Genomic DNA, 18,703 nt, shown 5'->3' with positions numbered 1-18,703 from the left:
TAATTCCAACATTTGAATAATTTCGTTTGTACTGTTAGAACAACATAACATAGCCCCTTGAAGGAGGACTCTTTAGAGGAGTCGAGTTCAAGACATTAATGATACCCAAAATATAACTTAACAAGCGTAGTCAAACAAATGCTCTCCAGCCCAAAGAGTGCGCGATGTGGTGACTTCTTGGGAGTCTTTTTTTTTTTTAAATGTTTTTTTTTCTTTTTGTGAAACGTCGGTATCCTAATAGTTGTTCCCATGATACTCTCTCCCATTATAATAAGATACTCTGTACATAGGAATCCAACTCACAAGAGTCCTATACTCTTTGTTTTATTCAACTCATGTACTCTCTCTGTCTCTCTTTCATATATATTTAGATTTGAGGACACACTCTCGCCGACAAATATAAATGTAAACTTTCGAATGGTCAGAAATGAGCATTAATTATATCCACATATTATATTTTTAAAGTAAGTCCAGTAGATATGTGGATATAAAAAGCCCAATCAAGGACTTCTACTTTTATGTTTTTGGAAAAATTTGGTAGCACATCAAGCTATATAATTTAGTGGGCCTTCTTGTATCAAGTCCATTATCTATTTTTTAATTTACTGAATTACCTTAATCGTGAGGCTGTTAATGGATAGGACTAGACTCAAAATTTGATCATTGTATCAAATTATGAGGCTGAATTGAGGATTTGATTTTCAATAAGAATTCGATCTGATATCTTATTAGATCGGTTCATTAGATCGGTTCTGGATCGAATATGTTTCGATTTGATAAAATATGAGAAATTAAATAAATTATATTATATAGTATATAAATTAAATTAAGATTGCACCTCACATCGCACATCTTGACGTGAAAGTGTATAGGAATCATAGATGCTTTTCATCCAGGTCACTCCATCATGACTCTATTATATAATTTATTTTAAAATATATGAAATTATTTAGAATTTTTTGTATACCCTTAATGAACTTTTTGTCATTGAATCTGGTAGGGATCCAAATAGTGACACCTCATAGAAATCCAATTTACTAAGAGTTAGACTTGATCTGATCCAATTAAATTACGTTTTCTATGGTAATATATATAGATATTTTTTTTTTGGATAAATATGGTAATACTCTCCATAAAGATTAATTTGGGGAAAATATATTAATTGGTATTCTTTCTAGGTTTTCTTCTATGACTTATTTTGTAATAAAATAAATAATTTTATTAACTTTTGAAGATGGCCATTGGACATGAATATCCCTTCATATGTGGAAGCTTCTAGGATCCAAGGGATAGGGGAAACTTCCCTAGAAAATACGAAACGTTATTTGATTTTAATTATAAAAAAGGGTGATTTAAATAGGAAACTCTTTGTACAGCACGGATGGATAATAAGTGTCCAACAATATTGATCCTAAAATATTTGAATGCCCTTTTGTGCTTTGGATATCAAGTAGAAGAAGATTAAATAATAAATTTAAGAGAGTGGGAAAGATAAAATAATAATTTATTATAGTAAAATTGTCAACAATTAAATTAAAAAACACCCACCCACGCACTCCCGAGTAGTTCTCACCTCCCCAGCAAATGAGAAATTAATTTATATTAAAATTAGGGTAAAGGTATCAATGGACTTAGTTCCCATATACTTTCTATAAGAATCATAACTATTAAGTTTTCTTAATTCTAATTTTTGTTAGTTTGTATTCGCAAATCAATCAATCAAATTTGTCAAAAAAAAATTTTCTTTTTAAAATCATTTTAAATTAGAGTCGTGACATACGCGCTTTGACATATACCCCTTGACGTGCCATGAGCTAGAATCACAAATCTTTTTCCTTGGGATACACAATTACACATCCCCATGAATATGTACAATTGTGTATCCCGAAAAAAAAGATCTATGGTTGGGGAAGGGGGGGGGGGAGGGTGTTATCATAAAATCATTACTCTTTAAAGTAAGAGTCGTGATAATCTGATTCCTCCACGTGGCATACTTATAATACTCTTTTGACGTGACATTTGATAGAGTCGTAGATCTTTACTCCTCGGGATACATAACTGCATATCCCCATAAACACATGTAATTGTGTATCTTGAGGAGTAAAGATCTATGATTCTAACACATATCACGTTAGGAAAGTATTTTGAATATGTCACATGGGGGAGTCCGAAAATCATTACTCTTAAATTAATGTCTTATTGAGCTTGATTTTCAATTGGTTTGGTTCCAAGAAATCCAACTCTCTTCAATTTTAATTAAAAGGGTCCGAAATTAGATTGATTGGTTTTGATTCCAGTTGGGTTAACCCTTATTCCAAAGAGTCGTGCTGGGGTGACATAAATAAAGACACAAGGGTGACAGAAACTTCTGTTGTAGAGCACATTTTTCCACGAGACACGAGTAAAAATCATCTACGGTTATATGTACTCCACCACATCATTTTTGTTACCCTTGTGTCATTCCAACATTTTCCTATTTCAAATGGCTGAAGTAGCTTTTCCTTGTACTTGTGTGATATAGACTCATTCCCCAGAAAAAAAATGATGTTAAGAAAAGAAAATGCTATATATTTCTGTTCCATCTCAGCTGTTCATTGGACACTTGGTGTCCAACATCGATGGACGTTAGAAAAGTCCATTTGAAAGCTCCTCTAATTAACTTTATGACAAATAATTGCGTGATCGATCTACCAACAAACCCTTCATCTAAATATCTGATCAGACCCCCAAAAGCACAGCCATTAGAGAGAGAGAGAGAGAGAGAGAGAGAGAGAGGTGTGAGTCTCCTAATCACCAAACCCATCATGGATTATACGAAGAATAGTGTTGGAAATTTAGCAATAGTTTTGTTTCTAATTGCAGGAGTGCTATTCGTTTCTCTTAGGTCTCCTACCATCTCTAATGTCATTTCTCCATTCCACAACAGCCAATGTTCATCTTCATCAACAAAACAAGTAAGGAAACTTGTCTATTATTTCTTTCTTTTTTATACATAGAAATGGTTTTTTTTTATTACTTCTTTAATTTTCTTTTATTGGAACTAATTTTGGGTTATTTGTGATTATAGTCAGCCATGGTTACTCCTCCTCCTTCTCCTCCTCTTCCTCCTCCTCCTCCTGAAGATGAACTTGAAACAGCTTTGAAAGGAACTTCAATGGAGAACAAAACCTTAATTATTGTAATAGTAAACAAAGCTTATGTTGAAGGAGAGAAATCCATGTTTGATATCTTCATAGAGAGTTTATGGGTTGGAGAAGAAACTCAATCATTGTTGGATCATATTCTCTTTGTTGCTGTTGATCAATTTTCTTTCAACAAATGCAATTTCATGAGGCGCCATTGTTATAGACTTGTAACAGACGGTGGTGATGATTTTGTTGGAGAGAAATTTTATATGTCTCGAGGTTTCATCAACATGATGTGGAGAAGAACTCTTTTTCTTTCTGATGTTCTCAAGCGTGGCTACAGCTTCATCTTCACTGTATGTTTCTCCTCTCCCCTTCTTTTTCATTTTGATCTTGATTCATGAGCCTTGCACTTGCACTTGCACACTATAGAGTTTTTCTTTTTGGAACCCTAATCTTTACTTATTACACCCCAATTTCTTAAATTTACTCTAATTAAAGACTAAACACACCATTCTTGATTCTACTATCAACGAATTCGCTGATTATGAAAGTGACGAATTCACTTGAAAAAGACATGTTTGGGGAAATTAAAATGAATACTGTAAGGGTTTTGGGAAATATCTCTTTTAATTGTAATTGGAGTGCAATGAGTAAAAGTTGGGGGTGCCAATAGCAACTCTCCATCTTTCTTTTTTTTTTTTGTTTTTTGTTTTTGGGGTGATCATTGCAGATCCTGTGCTCTTTCGGGAGTTGATTTCTAAAGTAGCTACTTAATTTGTAAGAGCTACACTACCTGCGTTGACACTGGGTCCAAAACTGAGTTCACTTGATGATGCACAAGTAATCATAAATTTATTTCCTTGAGATACAAGTTGGAAAATCAACTTTTCTCTGTCCAACGCTGGCATTAAAGCATTTTCGAATTTGAAGAGGTCATGGCTTTTGATCTCATTGTCGATCGAATGTGTCTTATTACGTTGAAGGTTTCAACTTGATGAAGATTATATCTATAAAAGATTTTTCTCATAGAAAAGTCAATTAAGGTATGCTTTAGCCAGGATTCTATGAAATGTAAACTTGACTTTTCTGCGATTGAAAATCTCTATCATAACAAAAGTTATTAATGTTCAAATGCAGATCTAAAAAATTTCATTTCAAATCAAAAGTTATGGCCGTTTGAAGCTAAGGGGGCATTTGACTTTTCTTACACCACAACACACATTAGAAAAAAAAAAAAAACTACCTAAACTTGAATAATTGAATTAACAAGATTTCGTTGTCATTAAGAATGACGAATTAACGAGTTCTTATATTATATAAGTGACGAATTTATTAGAAAAACATGTTTTAAGAAGTAAAATGAACACTGTGTCAAACTTGAAATTTCTTCATATTTAACATATGAAATAGAGATTCATTTTTATTTTTAAAATTTTATTATTATTGAATTGTGATAATTTAATGCTCTTTTTTCAGACACCCCATGTACTCCCATTACAGATCATAGATTCTTTGTTTTGAGATACACAAAAAAAATATATTTATGATTATGTATATGTCGGGTCAATGAGTGTAGGGAGTGTAGGGGGTGGGGGGCCGAGGCAGAGGCGGAGCTAGTGGGGGCAATTGCCCCCATAGAACTTTGAGACACCCCTGTATTTTCTACTAATTATATACCCCATTTGCCCTTACACTCTCAACTCTCTCCCCATTTGCCCCCACACCCTCACCTCCCTCCAATTTTTGCTCCCCTACCCTCCTCTCATTCCCTTTTCAATTTTTTGTTGATGACATTGCCTTTTAACTGGCCTTCTCGTATGCTAAATGGAAATGACTTAAATATCATTTTCTTCAACTTCTAACTAATGATCTCTAAATCTCTTAAAATCAACTATTCATTTTCAAGTTTTTTAACTATACAACTAACTATAGTTTGCCCCCAGTACTACTCTGCCCTTGGGGTGGGGGGTGTTCTAAAAAAAAAAAATGTCCGAATAATTTTAGTATTTTTAATTTTAATTGAAGTTGGGATACCAATAGTAGTTCCCGTTATAAATCAGTTTGTGTGTGTGTTTTATTTTTCCTGTGAGTGAGAGCCAGTTAAGAATCAGTGGGCCTACGAATTAACCAATCAGGATTTGTAGTATTGTGAGTGAGAAACAGTTATAAAACAGTGGGCCAAGATTGGCGGTCTTTTTGCAACCTAACTCCCATGAGTACAGTACCAACACTCTTACATTTGTCCGCTTTCTTGTCTTGATTACTCGTCCAGTTTCCGTGAAAGTTAAAATTGGTGGGGGTGAAGAAACAAGATACACCTGACAGTATTATATTAAAATGCAAACAAATTGGTTTCAAAGAAGGTTGTTTCTTGTTAGATTTCAAAAGAAAAAGTGTAACCTAATTGGTATAAAAAGTCGTGGTAGTTTAATATGATGTTATTGGTTACATCAGATCATCGTCGGCAATGATCTTCATCAGGTAAAGTCGGTGAGCTGATTTAGAAGGACAATTCTAACTGTACACGTTTCCCTTTAAATAATGCCACGTGTCCCTGAATACAAGGACATTCCTGTCACGTATCTGAGTGATTATTTAATAACCCACATAGAAATTGCCACGTGGAATATAATTTTGTCCTTATGCTTAATAAAGTAAAATAATCTACCCAAAAAATCAACGTGTGGGAATGATAAAAGTAGCTGTTTTACATTTAATAGGTCAAGAACAAAGTGAGTCAAACAAAAATGTGTTATACGTGGCATTTTTAGGGCACACGACAGCGTTGAAACTATCAAGTTGTATGTTTGGACCTGATATCGTTTGATTAGATATAGGATCTCCATCTTCTATTAAGATCTTTAACGATGAAAAATTAAGGATAAATTATTACTTCAAGTGCTGAATATGGGAAAATTCTCATTTCATATAATATTTATTTTAATTTTCAAAACATGTATTTTTAGTGAGATATCTTCACTTCTATAAAGTATGTGAGATCATGACCCTTAGAATAAATAGCAACAATCTTGCTATTTTTTTTGCAAAATTATTACTTTTCGAATAAATATCAACAAGCTCTCTACCTTCCATTAGTGAGATTTTCAATTTAAAATCCCTACAATCTAACTATGCATATTTTCGGAATTAAAATGAATAGTTATTAGAACATGAATTTTAATAATAGTTGTGCATTTTTTTGAAATTTTCTTAAAAATTTGTATCTTGATATTCTATTGAAATACACATTTGCTTGGTAAAAATGAGGTGTTTACGTTTTGGAATGTCACATATGTGGATGTCTTGGTATCATCTTTTGGGCATCAAGTTGGATCTCTTATGGTGTGCTTGGATTGAGAGAAATGGAGAGAAAAGAAAAAGTGAGTTTCTCTCCATTTCTTTTGTTTGGATAGTTAAGTGAGGAGATTAAAGAAAAAATAATAAAGAAAAAAATAGGAAAGTTTTTCCTCTATTTTTTTCTCTCAAAATTAGAGAAATGAAATGTTGATGACTAATAAAAGTACTAAAAATTACAATTCCACCATTTTTTCTCTTCAAACTTAAACTTTTCTATTGTTAAACCAAACAAGATGGAAATAAATTGAATTTATTCTTTCTTTTCTTTTAATGAGTTTCTTTTCTCTTCATTTCTCTCAATCCAATCCAAACAAAACGTGATTCTTGTCTTGTGTTACCTAAAACTGTAAGGTAATATGGTATCTAATTTGTGTAATGGTGTGGTAGTGTTTCCTTGAAGGGCTTTTCCCCTTTTCTTTACGTTACTTCTCAAAAGAAAGGATTGGCCATATCTAGATCTAGATGGAGTAGAATGACGAGACTTTGTGGGATCTAAGCTTTAAAAGTTCTTTTAATGGTTGGTAGGAATGTCCGCATCATCTAGTGGTTGGGACATCTCTTTTTCAAGTTGCCAATTGTTTCCAACTCCCAAAATTATCATGGTATTAGATTGAGCCTTTATCTCCTCCACGTCATCCAATACATATCTCAACGGGCTTTGGCCCAGTCCAGGCCACACGTGCGAGGACGTGTTAAGTTTAGTCCCACATCACACACTCATTTCTTTGCCTGTCCATATAAGCTTTTGGGCCTCTTCACTCATTTCCAATTAGTTTTGAGTTGGACCCCATTTCTTATAACAAAACCATATCCAAGACAATGTGTGGTTTTCTAATCGAATACTATGTTAAGTCTGTCCATATTACTCACTACCACAATCCACATTCTTCTCTTTCCCTTATAATTTTAGAACCTTTATCTTACGTAAAGGCTAGTTGTAATCAATTATTTTTTTAGCACAAAGTTGACTCGCCTAGAATTTTTATCTATCTCAATATATATATATATATATATATTAGATAAATGGTGCATATTACTTTAATATATACTATGCAATTTACGACTACTAATAATAATAATACTTTTTCTCTATTGTGCAAAGATAGAGATCATTTCTTCTATTTTGTTTGGTTTGTAGAGATCAGCTAGACCTCTTATATTTTTATTCTTTCTCAATAAAATTGCTTTAAATAAATATAGAATAATTTTCTTCTCCATTTGTGATCTTTTTTTTATAATCGTTATAGGATGCAGACGTAATGTGGCTAAGGAGCCCATTTTTGAGATTGAGTCGAAATGAAAGCGATCATATCCAATTAAGTTGTGATACATTCAGCAACAATGAATGTTCCGTATTCAATCTCATCAACACTGGCTTCTACTTCGTGAGATCGAACGACAAGACCATCTCTTTATTTGACACATGGTATGCAATGAAAGATAATGCCAACTATACAGGGATGAAAGAGCAAGATGTACTGAAAGAAATGATGCATAGGGGTGTCCTTAGGCAGTTGGGGTTAAATGTGAGGTTCTTGGACACCCTCTATTTTAGTGGATTTTGCGAAAATAGCAAAGATTTTGGAGCTGTGATCACCGTCCATTCGAATTGTTGTCGAACTATAAAAGCCAAGGTGGTTGATCTGACGGCTGTTCTTAAAGATTGGAACAGGTATAAATCTTCCATTGGTTATCGAAAAATGTTAAAGGGCCCTCCTGGCAATGAAACATTAAAGTATCAATGGTCCAATCATATACAATGTGGCAGATCATGGATTGGGTTCAATGCTAGTATGGTCTAAGTTATATTTTATGCTTTTTATAAACTCAGAGGTACTATTAGTCTTTTGTAATTATTTATATAGATGATTTTTTCTTAAATGTTATTCAAAATAATTCTTCATTATGTTGAAGATTTGAGTTTCACATACCCCTGAATTAAAAAGCATAGCTCTACAAAAAATATCTAGGCTTCATTTATGTGACTTTGCTTCGATAGAATTGTTTGTTTAAAACCACTTCTATAAGAATCGAGAAAATAAATGTTCCTATAGAATCACTCATGTGGGAACCATGGGATTGTTTAAAAACACTCTATTCAATAATTGATGAAAAATATCTTCGATACTGTAGACACCCCATTTTTGCATCTGCCTGATTAATCAACTCGTCAACCCGATCGCAAGGATTCCCAATGATGAATGTGTATTCCATTGCTTTACTTTGTTACCAGATTTGTTTCAGAAATCCAGATGAGGTATCTCGAATTGACAAAACCTTAGAAACCACGCTACGCTAGGAAAGTACGACCCCAGAAACATAGAAATCATCATCTTGCAGATCAAAAAGAAGCTTCACGATAAAAATCACTAAAAATTATCAAATTACCAAAATACCCCTAACCTCAAAATAACCCTAGAGCCTACGTTACGCTTAGGAAAACTCTCTCGAACACATAAAATAACAAATCGAAACCAAATAAATCATTTCACCAATTTTAACAAAATTTGACAAAATTACGAAAATGCCCCTTATAAAGTTCACAATCATTTCACACAAAAAATTTCATAAATGACACAAACTAATATTTCTCATTGAATTCCTTACGAAAAATCGATTCTAAAACATCCTAGAACATTAAAAACCGACTTGAAACGTGAAAAGTCCTCTTCGGGGGCAAAACGGTAATTTCACAATTTTCATGATAAAAAATTCCGAAATTAATAAATAAAATATTAAATAATTAAATTTAAACATTAATGAAATTAATTTAAAAATTTGAACCTAAAAAATCGATTAATCGGACTCTCAGGCAAAATTGTTGAGGGTTCGTGGGATATTTCTTTAAGGACCCCTCCATTTGGGGGTCCAAAGAATTAAAAATATTTTAGAGGAGGGGTTCTCCAAAAATCAAAGTAAATCAAGCAAGACTAAGGTCAAGGTATTAAAGTCAATCAAGTGAGACTGAAGTCAAAATTAAAGTCAATTAAGCAAGACTAAAGTCAAGATACTTAAAGTCAATCAATTAAGACTAAAGTCAAAACATTAAAAGTCAATCAAATAAGACCAAAAGTCATAATAGAATTATAATTGATTAATAACTCTATCTAATAGAGTTCTAACTTAAAAATAATTCTACCTAAAACAATTCTAATTAAAACATAATTCTACCTAAAACAAGTCAAATTAAAACACAACTCTAATTAAAAGATATCTAATTAAATACTAACTCTATCCAAATCAACCCCTAAAAACATCTATAAATAGAGGTGCTCACACCCTATTTTCGTATCAAATAATAAACCCTAAGAGAAGTAGGTCTAGAAGCTCCCCTAGCCCCCCATAAACCCTAGTTTTGGAGTCCCAACTCCTTAGCTAACATCCCTCCTTCAATTTTAGTCTAGAAAACACCCAAAAGCCTTCTAAAAACATCCCCAAATCCGCAACAAATTTGAAGAGTTCAGATTCAAAAACAAGGAGATACCTTGCCTCGGAGATCCAAAGTCAAATCCGGAAACAGAACGAAGCAAGGGAGCACGGTACAAGGAGCTCTTTTTGTCAGATCTGAGGGAACCAAGTCCTTGCCATCGGAAAGGTAAATTTTTATTTTTATTTATTTTTTTATCTAGGTTTTAGCAATGTAATTTACTTGGGACTTTAGTAGAGACCGGCTTTGGCCGGGCGGGGTTGGTGCCTAACACCTTCCAACCCCGTAACTTGATCCCCGAATTCAGATTTTTTATAGTAGATTAGTTCTTTTTATCCATGTTAGAGTCAGTATGGTTCCTAGACCATAATAACTAGGTGGCGACTCCCAAACCTCAAGGGTCAAAAGCGGATCCGCGCACTCCGCGGATCGAGGGCGCTTTCAGATACATTTTGGTGCTTAACTTAAAAATAATGGATGTTTTCATATGAAAATGATTATTTTTTTTATTATATCAATTTCTTTTGACTCTGCCTTTTACAACACCTCCCCCATCCAAAGTGTCTCAAATCGTGATTTTCTGACTCTTTGTTCATATGCTCTTAGAGGCAATTACAGAATCATTAAGTTTTTTCATAAGTATCTCGAAGCAAAGGATCTACGATTCTACGATGGGAATGTACAAAGAACATATGAAAAAAGAGTTAGATTATCATGAGTCAAGCATCTCTTTAGGCATTTGTCAAGTATAATGATTCCGACTTGTTTTACTCATGATCACAGTTCTTTTTGAAATTTTGTAAAGTTCTCCGAATAAGAGATTTGATTAAATCAATGAATCAAATATTGAAATAAATTTACCCATCACCCACTAGATATAATTTTTTGGGAGTTGAAGATCGGTTTTGGAAAGAAATTCAAAACATCAATTGTAAATTATTTATAATTTACCTTGTTATTTTTTTTTTCCTATACCTTCTTTAATTTATCCATATTAACCAAATTGAATTCTTCTTGAATAATTATTGGATTGGAACTTAATTACTATAGAAACAAGTAGTGTGATCTAAAAACACCTCTCACAAAAATGGAAATTTTCCTAAAACGTTTTTGGAAACAGGTTATAAATATTTAGAAATAATCTTATATAAGATTTTAACTGTAGCCATTCATGAATTTCCCAGGATGAATTGATTTAACCGTCCCATTCATTTCAGCCGTTAAACTAGATATTGTCTTTAGTACATTTATAACCAAATAAAAAAGAATTCATGTAACATAAAATCAGAGTGGCGCAGCGGAAGCGTGGTGGGCCCATAACCCACAGGTCCCAGGATCGAAACCTGGCTCTGATATTCCCAGTTTACGTTTTAGCCTCACCACGCACCACCCACCACCCAATGAAATCAACTCAATAAATAAATAAATTGAGCGAGGTCAGAAACTCGACAAAGGTAACTCAGGGAGAAGAGTGTTGGGAGGTGAGAAAATCATTTTCTACTTTTTGCGAAAAAAAAGTCACCCAAGGTGGGAAAAGATTTCCATGGAAAATATATGAACAAAAAAATTAACGTGGTGGAGTGGATCTAATCAATGATGACAAACAAGGAGAATAACAAAAGAAGTTGCTCTAAACATAATAAAATGGAGTAAGATCATCTGTCAATTTCAAATCATTGGATTTTGGCTTTTATGATGATCAATGAATTTGATTCCGCATTGAACTTTTAATTTTGGTAGCAAATTGGATGTCAGGATATATATGATTGTATTGAAATGTTTTCTTACAAAAAACCCTTTTATAGAAAATGATTCTAAGAAAAAAAATATGATTTTTCTCATAAAATATATCAAGGTTAGATTGGACCCCTGAAAGATAGAGGTGTGAGCAGGGGTGGAGCTAGTGGGGCAATTGCCCCGACAAAACTTGGAGACACCCTTATATTTTCAATTAATTACATGCCCCGTTTGTCCCCACCTTGTCACTCTCTCCCCTTTACGCCCCTCCCCTCCCCTTCCCTTCATTTTTTGTTGATGAGATTGCCTCTTAACCGGGCTTCTCATATACTAATTGGAAATAACTTAAATATCATTTTCTTTAATTTCTAACAAAAAATCTCTGAATTTATCCCTAAAATCACTCATCTTCAATTTCTTCAATTATACAACTAACCATGGTTTGCCCCCACTACAAGAAAATCTTGGCTCTGCCCTTGGGTGTGGGACGATTTTTCTTCGCTTCTTTGCAATTAAATTAGAATTCCCATGGAGAATGGTTGGATATGTGTATGAAAGAGTGGTAACTTCGAGGGATTGACTCAATGGAAAATTTTGACCGATAAGTGATCAATGCTTGTAGGTCGTGACTTTGATATCCAGTACGAGCATTAATTTCTTAAGGGCCACCCGCGAGGGTGCACCTTTACTCACCTGATGAGTGTGGTGTGTGGGTGTTGCACGTGCCTCGGGAGTAATCCTTGGACAAGACCAAATACGGGCTCAATTTGCTGTCACTCGATTATAAAAAAAATGGAGATGGATTGATTTCTTTCAATGAATTAAGTATAATAATCCGAAGAGAGTTTATATAGAAAATGAAGAAAATCTTAACCGAGTAGATAATCACAAACTAAATCTAATCCCAACAAATCGTCATCTAATTTGTTCTCAACAAATCTACCCTACTCTTTATAAAAATGATTTGACGTATCTCAATACATCTTATTGTAGTGCTTCTTACCTAATACTCTAACAATGTGAAATTACAATGGCATTGCATATGATTTGTTCAGGTTCTAAATAATCCAGAATCCTCTTACCCATTTTACTTAGAAGGATCCGAACCAAAGCTATATTTACATTTAACTTTATTATTACCAAGGTCATTTTTATTAAAAACAAATTAAATTACAATCCTACCATTCCTATAAACACATTAGTTAGTTTTCTCAAAATTATAAAGATATTCTTTTTATTATGTTATTTTCAAAATTAATTTAATTAATATTTTAAATTATAAAAGGCCCTTACATTATAAAATTACAATTCCACAAGCCTTATGAGCATGTTAATTGGTTTTCTAAAATTACAAGTATGGGTACCAATGACTCATAAGAAAACACATGATTCCAACTGTGTAAACACAAAATCCAATTACTAAGATTTGTGCACATATCTATAACACATCTCTCAAATATACTTATGTTGATGATTAATCACAACCATTGGATTTTGTGTTTGAACGGTTGGGTTCATGTGTTTTTCCACGAGTTTGACCCAATTATAAAAATATATTTTTTATCATGCCATCTTCAAATTCCCTTTAATCGATCTACTAAAGGGAAGAGAGAACATGACCCCACATATGTGCTTGAATGCCAAATGTTCAATTTCAAACCCAATGATTCACTTTGGATCATTAGATACCTAATTGAAGTTTTGTTACGATATCTTCGATGTATGTTTTTTATTTTTTTAATGATACATGAAAACTAACACTTCACATATCTTTATCAACTTAGTTAAGTTGGAAGAAGGACAACTTAGCTTCGTGTTAAGTTGGAAGAAGGACCCTTGAGCCGCTTCTTACGCTGGTCTAAGTCTGCCTTGACCTTGCTCACCAAAAAAAAAACTTAGTCAAGTTGGCATTAAACCCCTTCATACACGGTCTTGGTCTGCCTTAAACCTGTTTGCCTAAAATAAAAAAAAACTTAGTCAAGTTGGCACTTATATCGTTGGATTTGATTTTAAAATTCTAGATTAAGGTTTATTACATTTGATTGGTGTGATCACAAAAGTGTGAGAGAAATTCTTCATGTGGGGTCTACTAAAAGATAAAATATAAAAAGACAAGACAAAGTGGCATTTATCCATCAACTATTAGGACCCATGGTCTTTTCAAAGTGTATCTCAACAAAAATATCTCATTTGGCTATCAAAATTAACCAGTCTAAGGTGATGATCATACGCTTACACCTACCCCCATTTTGATGAGTCCAGATTTGTTGTTCAAGGAAAGTGGATGCTAAGATGTTAAATGAACAATATACAAACACATGTACTTTGAGATACGTATTCTAATATCTTAATATTTGTAGTTTAATCCATTACATTTACTAGGAATGATCCTAAATCCCCAACTAAAATAGAATATGCTTCTCTAAATTTAAACCTCATGACACGATAGTAAAAAAATTATTTATTGTCTAATCTGAAAACATGTTCAATATGTTCGGGTTTGATTCCTCAATCTTCTTCAATTTCTACCATGGTTTTAAATATTGTCCGAGACCAAGATGACTCATTTGATATGTCTTCGTATTGTCCACCAATGAAACGGATAGATAAGTCAAATGTATCGGATGAGATTTAAAACTCATACTTTGTTTTTGTCATTGTTGAACGAGACGACTCAAAAATATAGGAAAACTTATCCGAGACGACTCGGTCTTGTTCATGGACGAGACGAGAAGTCAAAACGAGTTTTAAAATCATGATTTTTTACTTCAGCATCAAGACTTTAACATTAACATCTTTAAGATCATTTTCTGATTGCAATTGGTCGATGAGCATTTTTGGAGTACCAAAAAGGCTTGGATTCTTAGATTCTTTGTAACGTTTCTATTGATTAAGATGTTATTTGGGAGAGACTTGTTCTTTTGATTTTGGAAAAATTCTTTGTTAATCACAAAATTCTCATAATTTTTTGAAGCAAAGCGAGTCAACAAATTAATAGATAATTTACATTTAATCACCATATACGATAACATTTGCTGAATAATTGAAAAATCCGAATTATTTATCTACAAAAATTATTTCTATATCCCTCAAAATTTAGTCCATTTTTATGAAACTTTTCCAAATTAACGGAATTGAACCCCAGCTGAATAATTAACAAATCTGAATTTGGTAACTATTGTTTCAACCATATTTTTAAAACTTGTCAAATCAACTCGATTTGATTTCAAGGTGAATCAAGTCCAGAACTCGAAATATCAACTTGATGGATTAGAGTCTATTAGAAAGTCGACCAAGTCAAGTCAAAAACTTGTCTGAGTCAAATGGACCGAGTTAAAAACACATCTTATTTCGCCCAAAAATTTCTTCAAAAAACACTTATTTCTGTCCCATATCCACTATCTTCAAGCTCTTTAATGTATTCAATCATTTCTTTAAAATTTAAACCATTGATTTCAATCTCTTGAAGAAAATCCTTTTGATTTTTCTACTAAAAAATTCATCATCTTCAAGTTTTTACTAGTTAAACTTTCTCTTCAATTATGAACCTCAACTCTACAATAAAGCCCGTAATTATTTTACCGGAAAATCCATTATCTTCAGAGTTCTTTAAATCGCTCAATTTCATCTTCAATCTATCCACTTCAACTTCTTGTAAAAGTCCGTTTTATGTTCCAAAACCATCTTCTACTTCCTTTACAAGTGTATTGTTTTTGTAAGTTGGAAAGATTGCATAAGTAGATTTTAAGATTGAAGAGGAGCAATAGATCTTACACTGATTGATTTTGGGGAGAAAATGCACGGGGCAAAGGGCACTTAACATCATTAAATATTTTAGTTTGATTCGGTTGAGTTGACTATCAAATGACTCCACTTGATGGACATTTGTATCACGTCGAGTCAAGTTTAGTTTTCGAGTTTGAAAAATAAGTTTTCAAAAGAGATTTAAAGTTGAAATTAATAAATTCGGAGGGTTAAACCTGAAATATTTAGATATCTCAAGACTCTCTGGACATGTGTTTGTGTGGTATTCATTTGACAACTTAGCACCTACGTTCCTCGATGGGAAATCTGTACTCCATTTTGACTAGCTTACCACTTCTTTCATCTCACCAACTATCAAGCACTATTAGAAGTAGGTATCTATTCCAAAAGTTTCGGCCCTGTTCGTTTGAGTTTTAAGAACCATTTTTTTTTTAAAGCCAAAAAAGTTAGATAAATAACGTTTGTTTGGATTTTTTTGGTTCTTGCGGATTTCAATTGAAGGTTAAAAGTAACTTATAAAAGAAGTCATTTAAGAGAGATTTTTTCAAATGGATTTTGCAAGATGTCAAAAACATAAAACGGCATAAGTATAATTACCAAAATACCTTTCACCTTTAATCAAATTTTCAACCAAACTTAACTTTAAAAAATGAAATGAGATTATTAAAATATCCTTAAATTTCTAAAATATCCTTCATCTTTAATCAAATTTAACCTTAAAAAATAAAAAAAGAAATTATCAAAATACCCTTCATCTTTAATTAAAATTTCAACCAAACTTAACTTTAAAAAATAAAAGAGAATTAACAAAATACCATTCATCTTTCCCAAAATACCCTTCATTTTTATCAATTACCAAAATACCTTTCATCTTTAATCAAAATTTCGATCAAACTTAACCTTAAAAATAAAAGGGAATTACCAAATACCCTTCTTCTTCCAAAATACCTTTAATCTTTTATCAAATTTGCAGTCAAACCAAACCTTAAAATTTAAAAAGGGATTACCAAAATACCCTTCATCATCCAAAAGGGGATTACTATCAAAATACCCTTCATCTTTATTACCAAGACTAAAAGCACTTCATCATCACTAATTTATTACCAAAACACCATTTATCTTTATGTGGATGTTGGATCGTGTATTATGTAGATATTTTCTAAATCAGGAAAATTTCATATGATCATTTTTAAGAGGAGATGCTACCAAATTTTTGATAGAATTATAAAATTTATAAATTTATTTAAATTAAAAAATAATTATTTTATAATTTTTTAATATAAATTTATTATATACATATATGGTGTAATTATATATTCATTAAGGTATTTTACTCATTTTTTGTGCATTATCAATATTAAGGGTATTCTGATTATTTTAATAGAATCTAACAATAAACAACTGTCAAACGAACATCAATTTCTGATATATGTGCTTTTGTAATGAACAAACTTCTACTAGATTTGACTTTTCATGCTCTAGGCTTCTGTTTCTTTCAGAAGCTAGCTTTTGGAGCTGGAGTGACTTTTGTAAAGAACATACATTTCAATTTTGATGTCCAAATTAGTTTGTCCGAAAAACTAATTTTTAAAATAATGGTCAAATACTTAAATGTGCTTGGTTGATCAATCTTTTTTTTTTTTAAATATCTTGATTGTGTGTGTAGGAATTCATCTTTATCCTCATGGCTTATCTGGAAGATTTGAGGTGGACTAGATAAATTTTGTTCTCCCATTTAACTCTTTCCAGAGCAACATCTTTTGTTATGTGGCAATTCATAAGGAGCAATATTGGTTGTAGGCAAAGAATAATGGAGAATCAACAAAAATTACTGTGATTTGCAGTAGGACAACCAAGTACCCAAGGACTGAAACATTTTATTCTAGCTGAATTGAGAATTTTCAAGTATACCAAACAAGGCCTTAAAGACAAATCTTTGGTCAATATATGTATTTGATTGTATGTAAGAACAAAAAAAAAAAAAAAAGGTTTGGAAAGGATTTAAACTCTAGTGAAAGTCAAAAAGTAATGCGAGTTGAAATAGTGGTGCCCGTAAGAGCCTTTTCTCCTATTTATATGGTTGAGCGGGGTGTGTAGGAGGTTTGTGTGTGAAAAAAAAATGAGAGGGAGTTCAATGGCCTTCATGCTTTTGTTTGGGTTGATTGTTGTGGGGCAGTGGGAGGTGAGGATGACATGTGCGAGGACAACACGTGCTTCGTTTAAGTGTAAGGCGGAGAGGGCACTTTGGGTTAAGGCATGTGAGTCAATACTGCATGGAAAGGTTCCCACACCGGAATGTTGCGAGCGTCTTAGGGTTAGCCATCTTAAGTGCATATGCCAAATACTTACACCAAAGGTAGCAGCCCTCTTAGACATCAATCGAGCCATAAGAATTGTTCAACGGTGCGGAAGGACAGTCCCTCGGCACTACAAGTGTGGAAGTAATCTCCCTCTCACTCTCAATGATTTTCTTACATACATGATTTTAAAACTTGTTTTGACATCTCGTCTCGTCCAGCAATGAGACCGAGTTGTCTTGGATGAGTTTTCCAATGTGTTTAAGATGTCTCGTTCAACAATGAGAAAAATAAACATGAGATTTTAAATCTCGTCCAATACATTGACTTGTCCATCCGTCCTCCTACATGAAATAATCATTTGTAATTAATACTCAATTGTTAAATCATATATTTTAGGTACTTGGTCTTGTGGGGCCTCAGAAGTTGATATGAGATTCCTAATTTTTTTCATTCTTTGTTTTGCAGGCATCACCACTCCATGAAGGTACACTATGTTTCAATTACTACTTTATCCACATAAACCCATATACGATAATAGCTTTGTAGCTGCATAATGTGTTTTTCATGTTATCTTGAGGGAGAAATCTTCATTTGTAACAAATTTCCCATGTTTCGATATGTTATTACAATAAATGAATAAATAAATGTTTGTTGTCAATATTGCAGAGTACATAAAATGTCAGTGTCTCATTATCATGAAAGTCAAATCTCAATATATATATATGTATGGGGAGCGTTCAAGGGACATAAGTAAAAATATATGTAAAAAAAATCATTTTTCAAAATAGAGGTTAGAAATTTCGGATTGAACCTTCTAACCCCATCAAAAGTGATTTAGAATGTGGACCATCAATTTTTTATCAATAATTTCTAAACCAATTTTGATGGATTTAGAAATTTCAGATTGGACTGATTTTTTGTGAGGATGATCTTCTCATAATAGAGATCGTCTTCACAAAAAATCAGCTTTATCTGAAACTTCTAACCCA

General features: G+C 32.7%; 1 protein-coding gene and 1 non-coding gene across 2 annotated transcripts; both read left to right on the top strand.

Annotated features, from left to right (window-relative positions):
• Positions 1-2,730: 2,730 nt before the first annotated feature.
• LOC147408179 (uncharacterized protein At1g28695-like) lies at positions 2,731-8,410 on the top strand. Its single transcript, XM_086437054.1, has 3 exons — positions 2,731-2,954; positions 3,068-3,481; positions 7,733-8,410. Exons 1-3 carry the CDS (start codon positions 2,805-2,807, stop codon positions 8,285-8,287), a joined length of 1,119 nt encoding a protein of 372 aa, XP_086293180.1. The 5' UTR covers positions 2,731-2,804; the 3' UTR covers positions 8,288-8,410.
• A 2,785-nt stretch (positions 8,411-11,195) lies between these two features.
• Positions 11,196-11,267, top strand: TRNAM-CAU (transfer RNA methionine (anticodon CAU)). The gene has a single exon. It is a non-coding gene; the product is annotated as a tRNA-Met (tRNA).
• The last annotated feature ends 7,436 nt before the right edge of the window (positions 11,268-18,703 follow it).

The sequence above is a fragment of the Akebia trifoliata genome, chromosome 3, assembly GCF_017979445.1.
Source record: "Akebia trifoliata isolate Shusen 1 chromosome 3, ASM1797944v1, whole genome shotgun sequence".
Classification (NCBI taxonomy): Eukaryota; Viridiplantae; Streptophyta; class Magnoliopsida; order Ranunculales; family Lardizabalaceae; genus Akebia; species Akebia trifoliata.
Note: the sequence above shows the minus strand (reverse complement) of the source record. Positions and strands in the feature narration are given on the sequence as shown.